At 43.0% G+C, this 16,019-nt stretch overlaps 1 protein-coding gene across 2 annotated transcripts in view; it reads right to left on the reverse strand.

Annotated features, from left to right (window-relative positions):
* Positions 1 to 4,314: 4,314 nt before the first annotated feature.
* The window catches only part of CDH4 (cadherin 4), a 650,110-nt gene continuing 638,405 nt past the window's right edge, over positions 4,315 to 16,019 (reverse strand). For both annotated transcript variants that reach the window (XM_065414321.1, XM_065414320.1), the window contains 3 exons: positions 11,370 to 11,509; positions 6,150 to 6,314; positions 4,315 to 4,521 (listed from right to left, as the gene is read on the reverse strand). In XM_065414321.1, the coding sequence (XP_065270393.1) occupies positions 4,315 to 4,521; positions 6,150 to 6,314; positions 11,370 to 11,509 (512 nt within the window). The remainder of the gene's footprint in view (positions 4,522 to 6,149; positions 6,315 to 11,369; positions 11,510 to 16,019) is intronic.

Consider the following 16,019-nt stretch of genomic DNA (forward strand, 5'->3'; position numbering starts at 1 on the left):
CCAGCGCTCTTTCAATCATCTCCCATGTCACATGGGAAGTGGAGGATGAAGGAGCCCATTCTCGTATGTCTGGACTCCACGTCTTTCATTAATTAGCTTGTTATGTCCACTACTATTATGTAGATTTTTCAGAGAATAAACTTTCTTGTCCCCAATATATTAGCTGTTAAAAAACCCAACAACTTACAAGTGAGTCTTGATAGCTGGTAACCTGTGCCTCTAACATCCTGCCTCTAAACAAAAATGGTATGTCCCATCATTGACCATCATCATAAGGTTCAAAGGAATGGTTTGGTACTAGGCTGGGTGGGAAATGGTTTTTCCCATCCCTGGGAAATGTTCACATAGCCACATTTTTTCTTGTCCTGAATCAGAATGAAAATCAAAACTCACAGTTGCAAGAACCAAAAATCTGACATTTTTTGGAGGGTGTGTGTGTGTGTGTGTTTCAAGTCAATAGAAATATTTTATTTTGACATTTTCCTCTTTTTTTAAAAAAAGTTTAATTTAACAAAGATTTTGAAACAAAAAGTTGTTTTTGACTCAATTTTTTTTTTGAAAATTTCCAGTTCAAAAATTGGGACTTTTTGCCCCCAAAACTTTTCACATCAGAAGATTTGTTGAACCCAAGCCTGTCTTGTGAACAATTTTGGTTTTGACAAATCAGAATTTTTTGGCAAAAGAAAAAGTTTGTCAAAAAACTTCCCAATCAGGTGTCTTTGATACAAACATCTTTTTAAAGGGACACTGTCAGCTTAAATGTAAGCAAATTTCCTTGCCTATCTTACAAGCCCCAACTAACATAATAAAGGTGAAAAACTGTAAAAAGTGAATTTATTTTTGCTATTTATGCTGCTTGCTTCCCTTCTCTGCATATCCCGCAGCTTGGACAATGGGTCAGATTCTTTCCACAGTTACCCCCATGGACGTCATTGGGGTCTTATGGGGAAAGTGTGAGTCAAATTTGGTCAGAAGACAACAGATTAATTTGTTTCATGAATGGGCTCATATGCACTAACATGGGCTGTAATATTTGGAGGGGCAAATGCTGCAGGGAAATGTTTGTTTATTTTTAAAATTTCCAATGGAAACAGGTTACTTTATTTTATTTTAAACCACTGAAAGATTTCTGTTAGTCTTCGGATTGGTAAACACTAAATGGTGTGATACGCTTAACCCTAGCAATGTCCTTTTTACTGTTGGTGGATAAATGTCTTGTTCATCTCTATTGTAAGTCCACTTATTGGGATAATCAAATTAACTTGTACATAGTTACGCTGTACATTCTCCCTAACCTCAGCTTCTTGTTATCGCAGTTCAGCATTTTTACCTATACTACTACCATACTGTTTTTATTTTGGAAAATCCACCACCACCACCACCACCAAAGACACAAGAGGTAACACCAATCCTTCCAGAACAGATGTTTAGACTATTTGCATTAGCCAACTGGTACCAAGTGGTTTGCATAGCATAACTTAGAATTGGGGACCATCAGGTTTGACTCCTGGTTAGCGGCTGTTCACTTAGAGTAAAGCTTTCCAGGGACTGGCTGTCTGCATAGAGGGAAAGAAACATGCTAGCTAGACAGAACGGGGCACTGCTTGCATCTCGTGTCTATAAACTGGATAACTCCCTCCACCCCTTTTGTTTCTTCCTTCTCTGATGAAAAGGAGGTTACAATAATGGTTTCAAACAACTGACATGTACTAATCATTGAGAAACACTAAGTGCATGTTTTTTATTCATTCATTTTGTTGCGATTGGGCAGTTTCCATGCAGGTACATCATCCATCCTGGTTATAATCTATTCAAGTCAAACGTTTTTCTGGAAAGAAAGAGGATCAAGACAGTACATGGATAAAGACCATAGGCCAAATCTCTGCAAGGAGACTGCAATTCAAAACAGGCTGCTGTACAAGGGCCATTATTTCCCCATGTATCAGAGCAGGTACAAACTGCTTGACTTGCCAGATGCTGTATAGAAAAGTTTGCTAGTGTGTTACATTGGGCTGGAGGGGTGAGGGGTGTGGTGCTAGTGAACTCAGGTTTTCAGACTCTGCAAGTGGCAAGATGAAGAAGGCTGAGTTCCCAATTATGGGGTAAATATTTTTGAAAGGCATCAGATACTGAATTTGTCATGCACTGCACTTCATCCCAGATGAGGCATCTGCTGATAACCAGCACCTTTTGAACAACAGTGATGTGTTACCACTGGACTCCTCACTGTTTCCTCAGGTATTACCTGCCGCAATTTTCTCTCCTCAAGAAACCTGTATGTACGCTTTTTGTTTTGTTTTTTTCCTGGATAGTGAAAGGATAAGCCAACCAAAACCCCTCCCCCCCCGGCATACTTGGTAATTAATAATATAAAAGATAGAGATTGAGTCCTCTCAAGCATACTTTTACCACATTCCATTTCAGACAAGACACATTTCAAATGCTCATTAATTTACAGAAATTGCATTTTATAGAAAATATGATACAATGAAATATAAAATGCACTAGGAGCATTTTAAAAATCTATAGACACAATCCTGCAGCCTAGTATTCCCTCTTAAACAATGTCTATTCATTATCACGCACACACTTTCTCTCCTGCTTCCCCCCTGTTTAACGCTCAGCATTCAATCTACATATCAAAAAAGCATGATCATCCCCTGGATAATCACCTTCTGATACTGTGCACATTCTTGGATTTAAATGAAAATATATCTAAGCACTTCTACAATTTTTTAGCGAACCCACTGCAAAATTGTCTGCAGAATATAAAACATAGGTAATCCAAGATTTCATAGCACATGAATTAAGTGGCTCATAATCCATTAAATGTGGTTTATATTACACATCCATGCAGTCTAAATCATTTTACAAACATTAGACGTAAAGCCACTAGTCCAAATCAGTAAAGGAAAAATGTAATAATAATAATAATAAAAAAGCTAATAACTATTTGTTATTGGTTAAACTGACCCTACATATAAACTAGGTAGTATGCTACCATTTATAATACTGACGTTGTGTCTGGATGCTGCAAAACCTCTTGCTTAATTGGCAACGTTTGAGCATGTTTACCACAAAATACTTACTAGGTCCTTGTTGCTTTTCTTCTCCAAAAGACATTTAATATAGATAGAAGTGCCTACCCATCAAATATAAAGGACACACATTAGTTGGGTTACATGATGCTGTTGAGCTTTGGCTACGGATGCTCAAAGGCATTAATATTGTACTAGACCTACTTTATTCTAATGTCATGGTAATGTACTGATAAACGGTCCGTGTTATTAACACTGCCCTAGTCTTGAGGTTACTGATTATGCTCTGTCCCTGTGTATGGTTAAGCTAGGAATACAGCATTGATTTTCATACTAACAAGCATCATTATGGATGCATGACAGCAACATGTAACCCAGCTTCTATTTACACTCAAAAGGTTGGGGGAGCCAAAAACACATCGATAGCAAAAAACCAAACAAATGGCCTTTGGTCATTTCATGATTTACTGTAGGGTTTATGCAAGGTCTGTTTGAGATTTTTTGTTGCAATAACCAAAGGCTTATCAATGCTATAGTTCTATGCAGCTACATCAAGTGTGACCAGGTTACAGGAGAAACCCCAGTCAATATTTTGCATCTGATAAAACTGAATTATATACAACAATATGACTAATTCACCACCTGCTTAGGCTTAAAGATGGCTGTTAAGATTTTTCCCCCCCACCCCAAAACGAGTCACCCACTTAAAAAAAAAGGCAAAAAAGAAACAATCTCCACAGTTCCTTTTGTTAACTCCTTCCCAGCTAGAACTGGCTTAGGGTCATAGAGAGTGCTGCTCAAGATGGTTGAAACATTTGTTTTTGTATGTTTGTTTTGATCACTCCTGAGATTGAAGGGAATCTGATACATGTACCAAAAGGCACTTTCAAATATATATATATATATATTTTAAAAACAGTGCTTCTGTTCTAAGAAATTCAAGTTAAGACAGAGTGCCTTTCACTCTCTTTAGTCATAAAGCGGATAAATGAGTGATATCCCGGCTGACATTAAAAAAAAATAATGCAGCAGAGACAAGTGTTCATGCTAGACAGCTCAATGTTCTAAAAAAACCCAACCAAACCCATTAAAAAAACAAAAAGAAAAACCTCCTAAATCACCACTAAAAATAATACAGTCAGCAGGGGATATTAATTAAAAAAGCTGCCACTTCTGTACAGTTCTTGCTTCTTCATTGTCTCTTTTTTTTCCTGTTTTCGTCTTTTTTTAAAATGTTTTTCTTCCTTTTTTTTTTAAATAAGAACATGAGGTCAGTTTAATCTTCCTCGCCTCCCCCATACATGTCCGCCAGTTTCTTGAACCTAGGCCCCCAGTCATTAAGGTAGTCGTAATCCTGATCACCGGAGCTTGAGGAGTTGAGGGAGCTGACAGAGCCTGCAGTAGATCCACTCCCCTCGTAGTCGAAGACCAGCAAGGAATCATACGGTGGGGCTGTAGGGTCATTATCTGCTGCTCTCAAGCCCTGGGATTACAAAGAAACTGTAGTAATAGATGCTGTTTGTTACGTTCAGGGTGTACACAGAGAGAAGTTAGATAAAAATATAAATATGCTTCCTGGAAGATTGTAATGTAACCCTACTTTATTTCTTAGAATTCAGAATGATAACACACAAGAACCCAAAACCAGAGAGAGACAAAGCAGGCTGCTCCCTAAAAGCTGAGAGACACAACTCACCCCACCTTACTCTAGGCTGTCTGTCTGCAGAACTGAGTGCTGCTCTCAGATCACACACTTCACTACAGAGCCCCTCTAGTCTGCAAGCAGGACCAGGAACACCACTTCCCCACAATTCTTAAAGTGATACCTTGCAATTCTAACACTTCAATATACCACACTGTTAAACTTAAGAGAACTCTTCAGGGACTGTGATAATGGGGACTGTAAGTACCTAGACAGACAGATTTCAATGGGGGTGGTGGCCTTGATCCAGCAAAACACTTAGGATGAGATTTTGTGCTTCACCTGTACAAGGTGAGTCTCTGGCACATTTTAGAAAGGTCTCTTTTCTGGTTCACTCTGCACAGACCCTTTTATATGGCTGCAGTTGGGGACAGGCTGGGCTAGACTAGGGAAGAGGTCCTGGGATATGGATACAGATTTAATTCCGGTCCAGTATAAGGAAAAATAACATAATGGAAAGTATCTGATCTACAGCAAAAGTTCCTCTTTATTAATCATTTCCAGAAACTGCAGTCAAGGTATGAGTGGGTGGAATTAGTTTTACTGGACTGAATAATAGTGGAAGTGTGTCTGCACGCAGAGGTGCGTAAACATCAGTGAAAAGAAGGGGAGAAAGAATTTAATGAGAAGAATAAAAACCCAGCAGAAATTGGTATATGATAGAATTAAATTGCTGCCACATTCATATTTCTGACATATGAAATGAATCGTGTTTTGTCTCAGAGGAAATAACACATTGATTGGTTTGCAAACACACAATCATTCATTAAAAAAATTATTGGATAAACATTTAAAAAGAATTAAAAGTGCAGTAAAGTTGCAATAATCTAATGTGCTCTGCTCAGTTATGAGAAGGATTTCTCTTTTATGAAAAGGTTTTGGTGCCAAACAGAGCTTGTTGGAGATGGAGGCATGTAAACTGATAGGAGTCTGAGAGGCAGGAGCTCCTGATAGCTTTTGTGGCTGTGAATAAGTCATTTAACCCCTCTGCCACAGCTTCTCCATCTGTAAAAAACCCTCTCTTGGTCAGAACCAGATGCTGCTTTCATTTCAGGCAATTGTGAAAGTCCTAGGCACTGAAATGGGAGCAGGATTAGGGCACAGTTCTTTGAAGATGAAAAGCTACATGCTCAGTATTGCATTCTGGGTGAAAGTAGAAAATAAACCTTGGGCTTCATTGTTGCATTTTGGCTCATTTGGGCTTTAAAGCCTTTGCGAGGCCAAGTCCTGTTTCCATCATGTCCATTGACTTCTGTTTGATTACTTGACTGAGTAATGGGAGCAGAATTTTGGCCCATGGCGAGAACTGAAAATGTGTTGGTAAATTTTACTCCAAGCATTTTGTATCAGTGGCATTAGCTGACTGAACAAGCCTTGAGAAGTGAGAGAGAAAGCCTAAAAGAACATACCTCATTAATAAAGTCACCAATGTCCCCAGGATGGGGGATTACTGGTCTTATAGGATACTGGGGTTCAGCACCAATGGGTCTCTCATCCACTCGTCTGACTCCAGGTGCCTTGTTCAGTACATGATCCATAGTCTCCGGCTGTTGAAGTTGGCTTAAATCATAATCCTGTAACAAATGGAGATGCACAGAGTGAAACCTAGAGCTTTTTGTTGAGATTTTCAAGAAGGTCTACATTACACTGGCATATAAATAACTTGATGGACCCAATCCTGTTTCAACTGAAGTCAATAGCAAAATTTCACCACCATCTATATGGCATCTCTAGTTGTGTTAATCTAATCAATAAATAACTCATGAAACTGACCCATGTGTGCTCCATGAGACTAACCCCATTTAAAACAAATTTAACACCTAAGTTAAATCAAATATATTTGAAACACTGTGCGTATTTCACTTCAATACCCTATATCTTTGTGATAACTTGGATTTATTGCACATGTGTGGCTGTGGATATATGTGCAACATTTTGATCAAATACGTAATTTACTGTAAGAAAATCAATATTGGTAGCTATATTATTGCAATAATGTTTCTGTATTTTAAAAGATTAAAAACAAACTTGAATAGCATGTATGGATATAGATCTTTTGTAATGAATAGGTTCTTTTCCTATAGATCTATTATGGTAAAAATGAGACTAAGATGTAACAAGCACTAGGTAATATTTCAAATTCATAACTGTAATGGTGTTTTGCTACACTTTCTTTGCTGCTATTTTTAAAGAATTCTTCCTAAAACCACATTACAGTTGCTTGAAACCAGATTTTTCAGCTGGTTTGAATATTTATTACTTTGATCTGTTGGTTAACCTGTTCCTACTACAGAGAACTGCCCTTGGATGTGGGATGCTTAAATCTACAGGAGCAGTATTTATAAATAATTTCTTCGTGATATTAAAAACAAGAAAGAAGAAAGCGAGAGAAATGCTAATTATGAGGATTTTTGTGCTGAATAAGAGCTTGACTGTGAGAAGCTTCTTTCCCATGGATGTCAGAGGGCTTCTGTAAATGTAGGGAGAGCAGACTATTGGAGTTGACTCTGGATTCTGTTAAATGGGTCTGATTGAGTTCATAAGTCCAGTGTTTTGACATTAGTGCAGCACTGATGCTAATACTGTTTTATTGTTTCCTTGTATTCCCCTGTGTATCTGTACCTACGTATTGTCTCTTATACTTAGATTGGAAATTCTTTGGGGCAAGGATTGTCTTTTTATTCTGAGTTTTTACAGTACCTAGCACAATGTGGTCCTGGTCCGTGACTGGGGCTCTTAAGCACTACCATAATAGAAACCATAAAAATTCCTTTTACGATAAAAGTGATGCCAGAATAATGATATACCTAAAGGAAAATGAGATTCTAGGGCAGTTCTGTTTGCCCTTTGTATTACAGTCCCTGGCCATATTCACTTCTGGAATAAATAAGCTCAGTTCCATTGACTCTGTTAAAGTTTAATCCATTCACACCAACAGTTAATTTGACATTGCGCATCTGTAGCTATGAAGTTATGCAGCCCACAACAAACAAATGCTGATAAATCATTTATACCACCTCACAGCTTTATGTATTCTATATGAACAACAGATTTTAGAGAAGATCTATTTTAGAAATGGTTTAGAGTGTTTTTAATGGGACTATTTTTTGTATATCTCCACCTGAAAAGCCAGGGACCTTAGATGTGAGTGCAACTGTCCAGGGGTCGGAGAGAAGAAAATGAATACATTTCTAAAAGTCCCTAAAATAATCTGAGATAGGCCGGAACAAATGCATAAGCAATTTACAGCTGTACATTATATATCCATGATCTATGTACTATGATCATATTATACACACACAAATTGAAAATTCCACACACAGTATATATCAATATTTTATTTTTATCTGTAACTCTCCCCCTTCTACACAATACAATACAACACAACACAACAGAAAAGGTGGAGGAGTTGCACTGTATGTAAGGGAGCAGTATGATTGCTCAGAGCTCCAGTATGAAACTGGAGAAAAGCCTGTTGAATGTCTTTGGGTTAAGTTTAGAGGCGAAAGCAACAAGGGTGATGTCGTGGTGGGCATCTGCTATACACCACTAGACCAGGAGGATGAGGTAGACGAGGCTTTCTTCGGACAACTAACAGAAGTTTCCAGATCACAGTCCCTGGTTCTCATGGGGGACTTCAATCACCTGGACATCTGCTGGGAGAGCAAGACAGCAGTGCACAGACAATCTAGGAAGTTTTTGGAGAGTGTTGGGGACAACTTCCTGATGCAAGTGCTGAAGGAACCAACTAGGGGCCGTGCTCCTCTTGACCTGCTGCTCACAAACAGGGAAGAATTGGTAGGGGAAGTAGAAGTGGGTGGCAACCTGGGCAGCAGTGACCATGAGATGGTTGAGTTCAGGATCCTGACAAAAGGAAGAAAGGAGAGCACCAGAATACGGACTCTGCTGGACTTCAGAAAAGCAGACTTTGACTCCCTCAGGGAACTGATGGGCAGGATCCCCTGGGAGGCTAATATGAGGGGGAAAGGAGTCCAGGAAAGCTGGCTGTATTTTAAAGAAGCTTATTGAGGGCGCAGGAACAAACCATCCCTATGTACAAATATAGCAGGTGACCAGCTTGGCTTAACAGAGAAATCTTCGGTGAGCTTAAAAACAAAAAGGAAGCTTACAAGAAGTGGAAACTTGGACAGATGACTAGGGAGGAGTATAAGAATATTGCTCGAGCATGCAGCGGTGTAATCGGGAAGGCCAAAGCACAATTGGAGTTGCAGCTAGCAAGCGATGTGAAGGGTAAGCAGAAGGGTTTCTACAGGTATGTAGCAACAAGAAGAAGGTCGGGGAAAGAGTGGGACCCTTACTGAATGAGAGAGGCAACCTAGTGACCGAGGATGTGGAAAAAGCTAATGTACTCAATGCTTTTTTTTGCCTCGGTCTTCACAGACAAGATCAGGTCCCAGACTACTGCACTGGGCAGCACAGTTAGGGGAGGAGGTGAGCAGCCCTCAGTGGTGAAAGGAACAGGTTAAGGACTATTTAGAAAAGCTGGACATACACAATTCCATGGGGCCAGATGCAAGGCATCCGAGGGTTCTGAGAGAGTTGGCTGATGTGATTGGCTGTTATCTTTGAAAACTCGTGGTGATTGGGGGAGGTCCCGGATGATTGGAAAAAGGCAAAGATAGTGCCCATCTTTAAAAAAGGGAAGGAGAATCTGGGGAACTACAGGCCAGTCAGCCTCACCTCAGTCCCTAGAAAAATCTTGAAGCAGGTCCCCAAGGAATCCATTTTAAAGCACTTGGAGGAGAGGAAGGTGATCAGGAACAGTCTACATGGATTCACCAAGGGCAAGTCATGCCTGACCAACCTGATTGCCTTCTATGATGAGATAACTGGCTCTGTGGATATGGAGAAAGCGGTGGACGTGATATACCTTGACTTTAGCAAAGCTTTTGATACGGTCTCCCACAGCATTCTGCCAGGAAGTTAAAGATGTATGGATTGGATGAATGGATGATAAGGTGGATAGAAAGCTGGTTAGATCGTTGGGCTCAACAGGTAGTGATCAATGGCTTGATGTCTAGTTGGCAGCCGGTATCAAGCAGAGTGCCTCAGGGGTTGGTCCTGAGGTTCAGCAAGGACAAGTGCACTTAGGACGGAAGAATCCCATGCACTGCTATAGGCTGGGGACTGACTGGCCAAGCGGCAGTTCTGCAGAAAAGGACCTGGGGATTACACTGGACGAGAAGCTGGATATGTATCAACAGTGTGCCCTTGTTGCCAAGAAGGCTAATGGCATATTGGGCTGCATTAGTAGGTGCTTTGCCAGCAGATTGACAGAAGTGATCATTCCCCTCTATTCAGCACTGGTGAGGCCACACCTGGAGTATTGCGTCCAGTTTTGGGCCCCCCACTACAGAAAGGATGTGGACAAATTGGAGAGAGTCCAGCGGAGGGCAACGAAAATTATTAGTGGGCTGGGGCACATGACTTATGAGGAGAGGCTGAGGGAACTGGGCTTATTTAGTCTGCAGAAGAGAAGAGTGAAGGGGGATTTGATAGCAGCCTTCAACTACCTGAAGGGGGGTTCCAAAAAGGATGGAGCTCGGCTGTTCTAAGTGGTGGCAGATGACCGAACAAAGAGCAATGGTCTCAAGTTGCAGTGGGGGAGGTCTAGGTTGGATATTAGGAAAAAACTATTTCACTAGGACGGTGGTGAAGCACTGGAATGGGTTACCTAGGGAGGTGGTGGAATCTCCATCCTTAGAGGTTTTTAAGGCCCGGCTTGACAAAGCCCTGGCTGGGATGATTTAGTTGGGGTTGGTCCTGCTTTGAGCAGGGGGTTGGACTAGATGACCTCCTGAGGTCTCCTCCAACCCTAATCTTCTATGATTCTACGAACACACCACACCATACACACTCACACACACAGCTTACCTACGAAGCAAAGCTTTGCCATTATCAGCTTCGCAGTGGAAAAGAAAATCTCCAAACATATTTAGACATTTCTTACAAATTAAGGCCAGAAATTAAGAGAAATTAAAGGCACCTTAGAGACTATTAAGGAAATACAGAAAAAGCCCAAGGCTCAAGCAAACCCTGGGGCCATGGGACCCAGGGGAGGGTGGTAGCTGCTATCTGATTTTATGTAGCCATCTAAATGGAAAATGGGAAAATACACAATTTTAATTATTGAAATAATAGAAATGTTGTTTATATGTTAGTGTCACTATGTTGGTTTGTCAAATTTCCCCCAGCAGATAGGCTTATGTAGATAAATGCTGCACCTGGCCCACATCACTGTCCAACATGCCTGGAAATGTCCCATCCATGGTGCATTGTCCCAGCTACATAAAATGGAACATGTTGCTTCTTATATATGCTCATGCAACACCGCTGAAGCCAACAGAGTTGCACAGGCATAAATGAGGAAAGAACTTGAACCTGTGCATACAAATCAATGAAAAAAAACCCCAATATAAACTGTAACTTCGAGTACACCTCTGTAACAGCTAATGCAAATCTTGTGACTACTCCCTGGCCAGGATGAGCCTGGCAGCCACTGCTTATCTAAAATATCACACTTGGGAGCAGAATGAAGATTCTGAGGTTTGTAAGATGCAGAAAAATGACTCTGGGCAACCTCAGGCTGAGCGTTCAGCTCTCCTCACCTGGTCTTCCTCTCCACCTCCCTCTTCATCGTATTTCAGAATGTTGTCCCGCACATCATCTTCAGGGTCGATCAGAAGTTGCTTCGTATGCCTCTCCTTTTCCCTGCGTTTCATCCACACCACAAACAGCAAGACCATGGCTGCAACAATGAATGACACGAGCCAGAGTAGTGAGATTTCACATAGCACACGGACGAGCTGCGTCGGTTGAAGGGAGCATGTTAAAACACCCTAACCTTTCCCCTCCCCCGCTTCCATAACAGATGGGATGTGGCTGCCAACAAAGAGCCACATCCTGATTTATACACCCAGAAGCAGCAGAGGTATGTACCATCTCTGTGTGACTAGTTCCATTTTGCTAAGGTGACATTTATTTAGCAGTGTTAGCGGTTAATGCTGTTGTAAATAGAGCTGGGGGAACAAGTGACTTTTTGGTTTGCTGGTAGTTCCAAAAAAACGAAAAAAAAATCATTATGGGTGGAACTGAAACCCAACCTTTTCAGCATATTTTGTTAATCAAATATATCAGAAAAATTATATTCCTGGTTGAATGAAACTTTTCATTTCAGGTATTTTAAATAAAACCAAAGCAATTGAAGGGCTAGATTCAATACTCAATAGCCCAGTGGCTAGGGCTTTCTCCTGAGATGTGGGACAGTCAGCTTCAGATGTCCACTCTTGAACAAGGGCTGGAACTCAGGTTTCTCCGTTCCCAGGTGAGTGCCCCAAACAGGCTATAGGATGGATATCTTCCAAGCTGTCCTGTTGAAGCTGTTCCACTTTGTATAAGTAATTAAATATCCAGAGGAGCAGGGACTGGACCCCCTGGTCTCCCCCCACCATGAGTGCCCTCACCGCTGTGTGATAGTGTCATTCCTATTCTCTTTCTCTGGCACTATGAGCACTGAAGTATTTTATACAAAATGGAAGCACTTCAGCAAGCCACCAAAATCAACACAACAAATGTCACCCAGCTCTTGTTGTGAATACCTCCAATGATAGAATCCTCTGAATGTTTCAAGGTGTACATTTTAACCAAACAAGCCTGGAATAAATTGCAAATGCTGTAACTTTTAGCATGGATTACAAACCCCAATATGATTGGGGAAGAATACTTAAATTCTACTAGTAAGCTTCATACAATTCTAACCCGTTATTGCATGTTAAGAATATAAAAGGGATAGATCAATGGAGGGGGGGGGGGATGTAGATTCCTCCAAAAGCTCTTTGCTACCCATATTCCTTTCAGCATGTTGATTGAGGCCAAGGTTGAAAGGAGCCATATGCATAATCCAAAAGAAAATGAACAGAAAATGGGAGAACAGTAGCTTTCTCCAAGTGTTTATTCTAAAACGCAAATGACTGCAAGAGCTGGAGGATGAAGGAACAGGGGAAGAGGCATCAAGATGTTAAGAAGCAACCAAGCCACAGTCTAATGCCGAGCACTTTCCCATGAGTGGGTGATTTTCAGTGGCAGAACAATAATGCCCTTTGTGTTTATAAGACGACACTGCTGTGATCTTTTCCCCCACTTAATGATCTGCAATTTACTCAGAAGGGATGTAATGGGGTGGATAACATTAGTCCATATAATTCAATTTGGACTCATTCTCATTCTTTTTTTGGGGTGGGGGGTGGGAGAGGCTTTCTATATTTCCAAAATCACATTAACTAATGAGACACATTAGCAGCACTAAGGACTCTCACAGGTCTCCACTAACACTAGGTAATGCAACCTCTCTTGTTGTTAGCTTTAAAAAAACTTCACCATTATTCTAGTTTTTACTCAAATAATTGATATACAGCTGAGAAAAGAACAATCAGATTACGGCTCTGTCACATTATCTTCACTAGGAAAAAATGTGTTCTTAACTGGTGATAGCTAACATGTGCTAACTACTATGTGGTAAAATTCTAGTGAAGATAAGGCAGCTTGTAGTTTTAACACGAGTTAGCAGACTCAGATACACCCTAGGGTCCCTATAGTCCAGAAGTGGGCAAACTACGGCCCGCCGGCCACATCCGGCCCGCGGGACCCTCCTGCCCAGCCCCTGAGCTCCTGCCCTGGGAGGCTCGCCCCCGGCCCCTCCCCTGCTGTTCCCCCTCCCACGCAGCCTCAGCTTGCTCCGCCACCAGCGCAATGCTCTGGGCGGCAGGGCTGTGAGCTCCTGGAGCAGCGCAGCTGCAGAGCCCGGCCTGATCCGGTGCTCTGTGCTGTGCGGTGGTGTGGCTGGCTCCAGCCGGGCGGTGCGGCTGCCTGTCCTGGCGCTCTGGGCGGCGCGGCTGTAGCTCCAGCAGCGCGGTAAGGGAGCAGGGGTCGGGGGAGTTGGATAGAGGACAGGGGAGTTTGGGGTGGTGGTCAGGGGGCAGGGGTGTGGATAGGGGTTGGGGTGGTCAGAGGGCGGGGAACAGGGGTTGAATGGGGGCAGGGGTCCCAGGTGGGGCAGTCAGGAAGGAGAGAGGGGGTTGAATGGGGTGGTGGGGGGCAGTCAGGGGCAGGGGGTCTGGGGACGGTCAGGGGCCAGGGAGAAGGGCAGAGGTCCTGGGGGCAGTAGTCAGGGAAGGAGGGGGGGGTTGGATGGGGCAGTGGGGGGTCCGGGGGCTGTCAGGGGACAGGGGGTTTGGATGGGGCAGGAGTCCCAGGGGGGCCGTCAGGGGACAGTGAGTGGGGGAGCGGGGTGGTGGATGGGGCAGGAGTCCCGGGGGGTGGGGGGAGAAGGTGTCAGGGGCGAGAAGCAGTGTGTGTGTGTCAGATAGGGGGCAGGGGCCAGGCCACGCCTGGCTGTTTGGGGAGGCACAGCCTCCCCTAACCGGCCCTCCATACAATTTTGGAAATCAGATGCGGCCCTCAGGCCAAAAGGTTTGCCCGCCCCTGCTATAGTCTTTGCCTCACCCTGCTAACTCATATTAAAACCACAGATCATCTTGTCCTCACTAAGATTTTACCTTATGTTAGTTCCTACATATTAGCTAACTCGCCTTAAGAACACATCTTTTTCCCAAGAGAAGAGACACCCGCAGGGAGAATGCAGGGTTTTCAAATTCTATTTGGAGGCTCTAGCTCTCCCCGGGTATTTAGCTGAGCAATGGGAATGAACATTTCATATTTTGCTCTGTCTCGCTGTGGTTTTTAAAACATTTTTTCTCCTTGTCTCCTCATGGTGCCTCAGCATCACTTCACTGAGCACAAGAGGGAAAATGAGACAAACTTGGGCTGTGCGGACTCCAAGGGACTTGCAATCAAGGCGAGCTATCCGATGTCCTTTCATCTAAAGTGGTTAGGAAGCTCTGAGTTCTTCCTCTTTCTTTTCTTCTGAGCGCTACAGTATTTATACCCAACAAGAATTCACTGAAGTGAACAGAGGAGGACTGGACAACTAATTACTGCCATTGTGTGCCAACTGCCTGCCATCCCTGCCTGCTAGCTAACAGAACTATTTTCAGATAGTTCTGTGTTTCTTTACAGCGTATCCCAGATCTATTCTGGAGTAAAATAAAAATTTGAAAAAAATGTAACTCTTATCTCTCATGTAAAATCTCTTGACTATTTAGCAGATGACTGAAGTCCTTTTCTTGTCATTTTTTTCAAGTCTCTCACAACAAGCTTCCTGCCTAGCACACAAAGACAATATTATAATGGTTAGCAGGGTCTTTTTTTTAATGCTACTTTTCCATCGCGTTTTGGAAAAACGGTGCCATTAATGCCTTTACAGCTACCTTGAAGAAAAGACCTTCAAAGTGTCAATAGCAGATGTCGTGCGTTCTCTCTCTCCGTCCTTTTATTCACCCGACAGAATGGGAAGCTGTATTACTACTGTTAGATCCATTTTAACTCTGCATGTAGTTTTTCTTGAAATCTATTGTCTTCACCCTTCACAATTTTTTACTGCATAGTTCTTTCCTCAAGTGTGTTATCCTGGCAGCTAATACGTCAGGTATGAAGGGAAAAAAACATTGCACCAAGGTAAAAGAAAGAAACTTTCTACCGCTTGCAACCACAGCTAGTGTATCCTAGTCAGCTAGTCAGGGGGCAGATTTAGAGAGTTAGTGGTGTCCTGTGTGCAACTTCACTGTTGCCCTCCCTAACCCCTCGGGACCCAGCCAAGAAAAAGAACATTCTCTCTTATTTCCCACCCCGTTTTTCATTCTTTTTTTCTTGATCCTCCTCCTATATTATAAGCAATGGGAAGTAAATGAAAATAAAGTGAGGTACCTTGATTGGGGCAGGGGTTTGGGGTGCAGGAGGGGGTGCGAGGGGCAGGCTCTGGGAGGAAGTTTGGGTGCTGGGTGCGGGCTCTGGGCTGGGGCAGGTGTGTGGGAGGAGGGGTGAGAGGTGAGGGGTGTGGGCTCTGGGAGGAAATTTGGGTGCAGGGTGCGGGCTCTGGGCTGGGGCAGGTGGTTGGCGTGTGGGAGGGGGTGAGGGGTGCGAGCTCTTGGAGGAAATTTGGGTGCAGGGTGCAGGCTCTGGGCTGGGGTAGGGGGTTGGGGTACGGGAGGGGTGGCACTAACCTTGGGTGGCCTGACTCCCAAAGCGACAAGCACACACACCCTCTGGCAGCGGCTCCTAGGCGGGGTGGGCCAGGGCGGTCTCCGCACGCTGCTGCCTGCAGGCGTCACCCCAGCGCGTGGAGACACACACCCCAGGGGCCT

This window comes from Emys orbicularis, chromosome 12 (genome assembly GCF_028017835.1).
Source record: "Emys orbicularis isolate rEmyOrb1 chromosome 12, rEmyOrb1.hap1, whole genome shotgun sequence".
Classification (NCBI taxonomy): Eukaryota; Metazoa; Chordata; order Testudines; family Emydidae; genus Emys; species Emys orbicularis.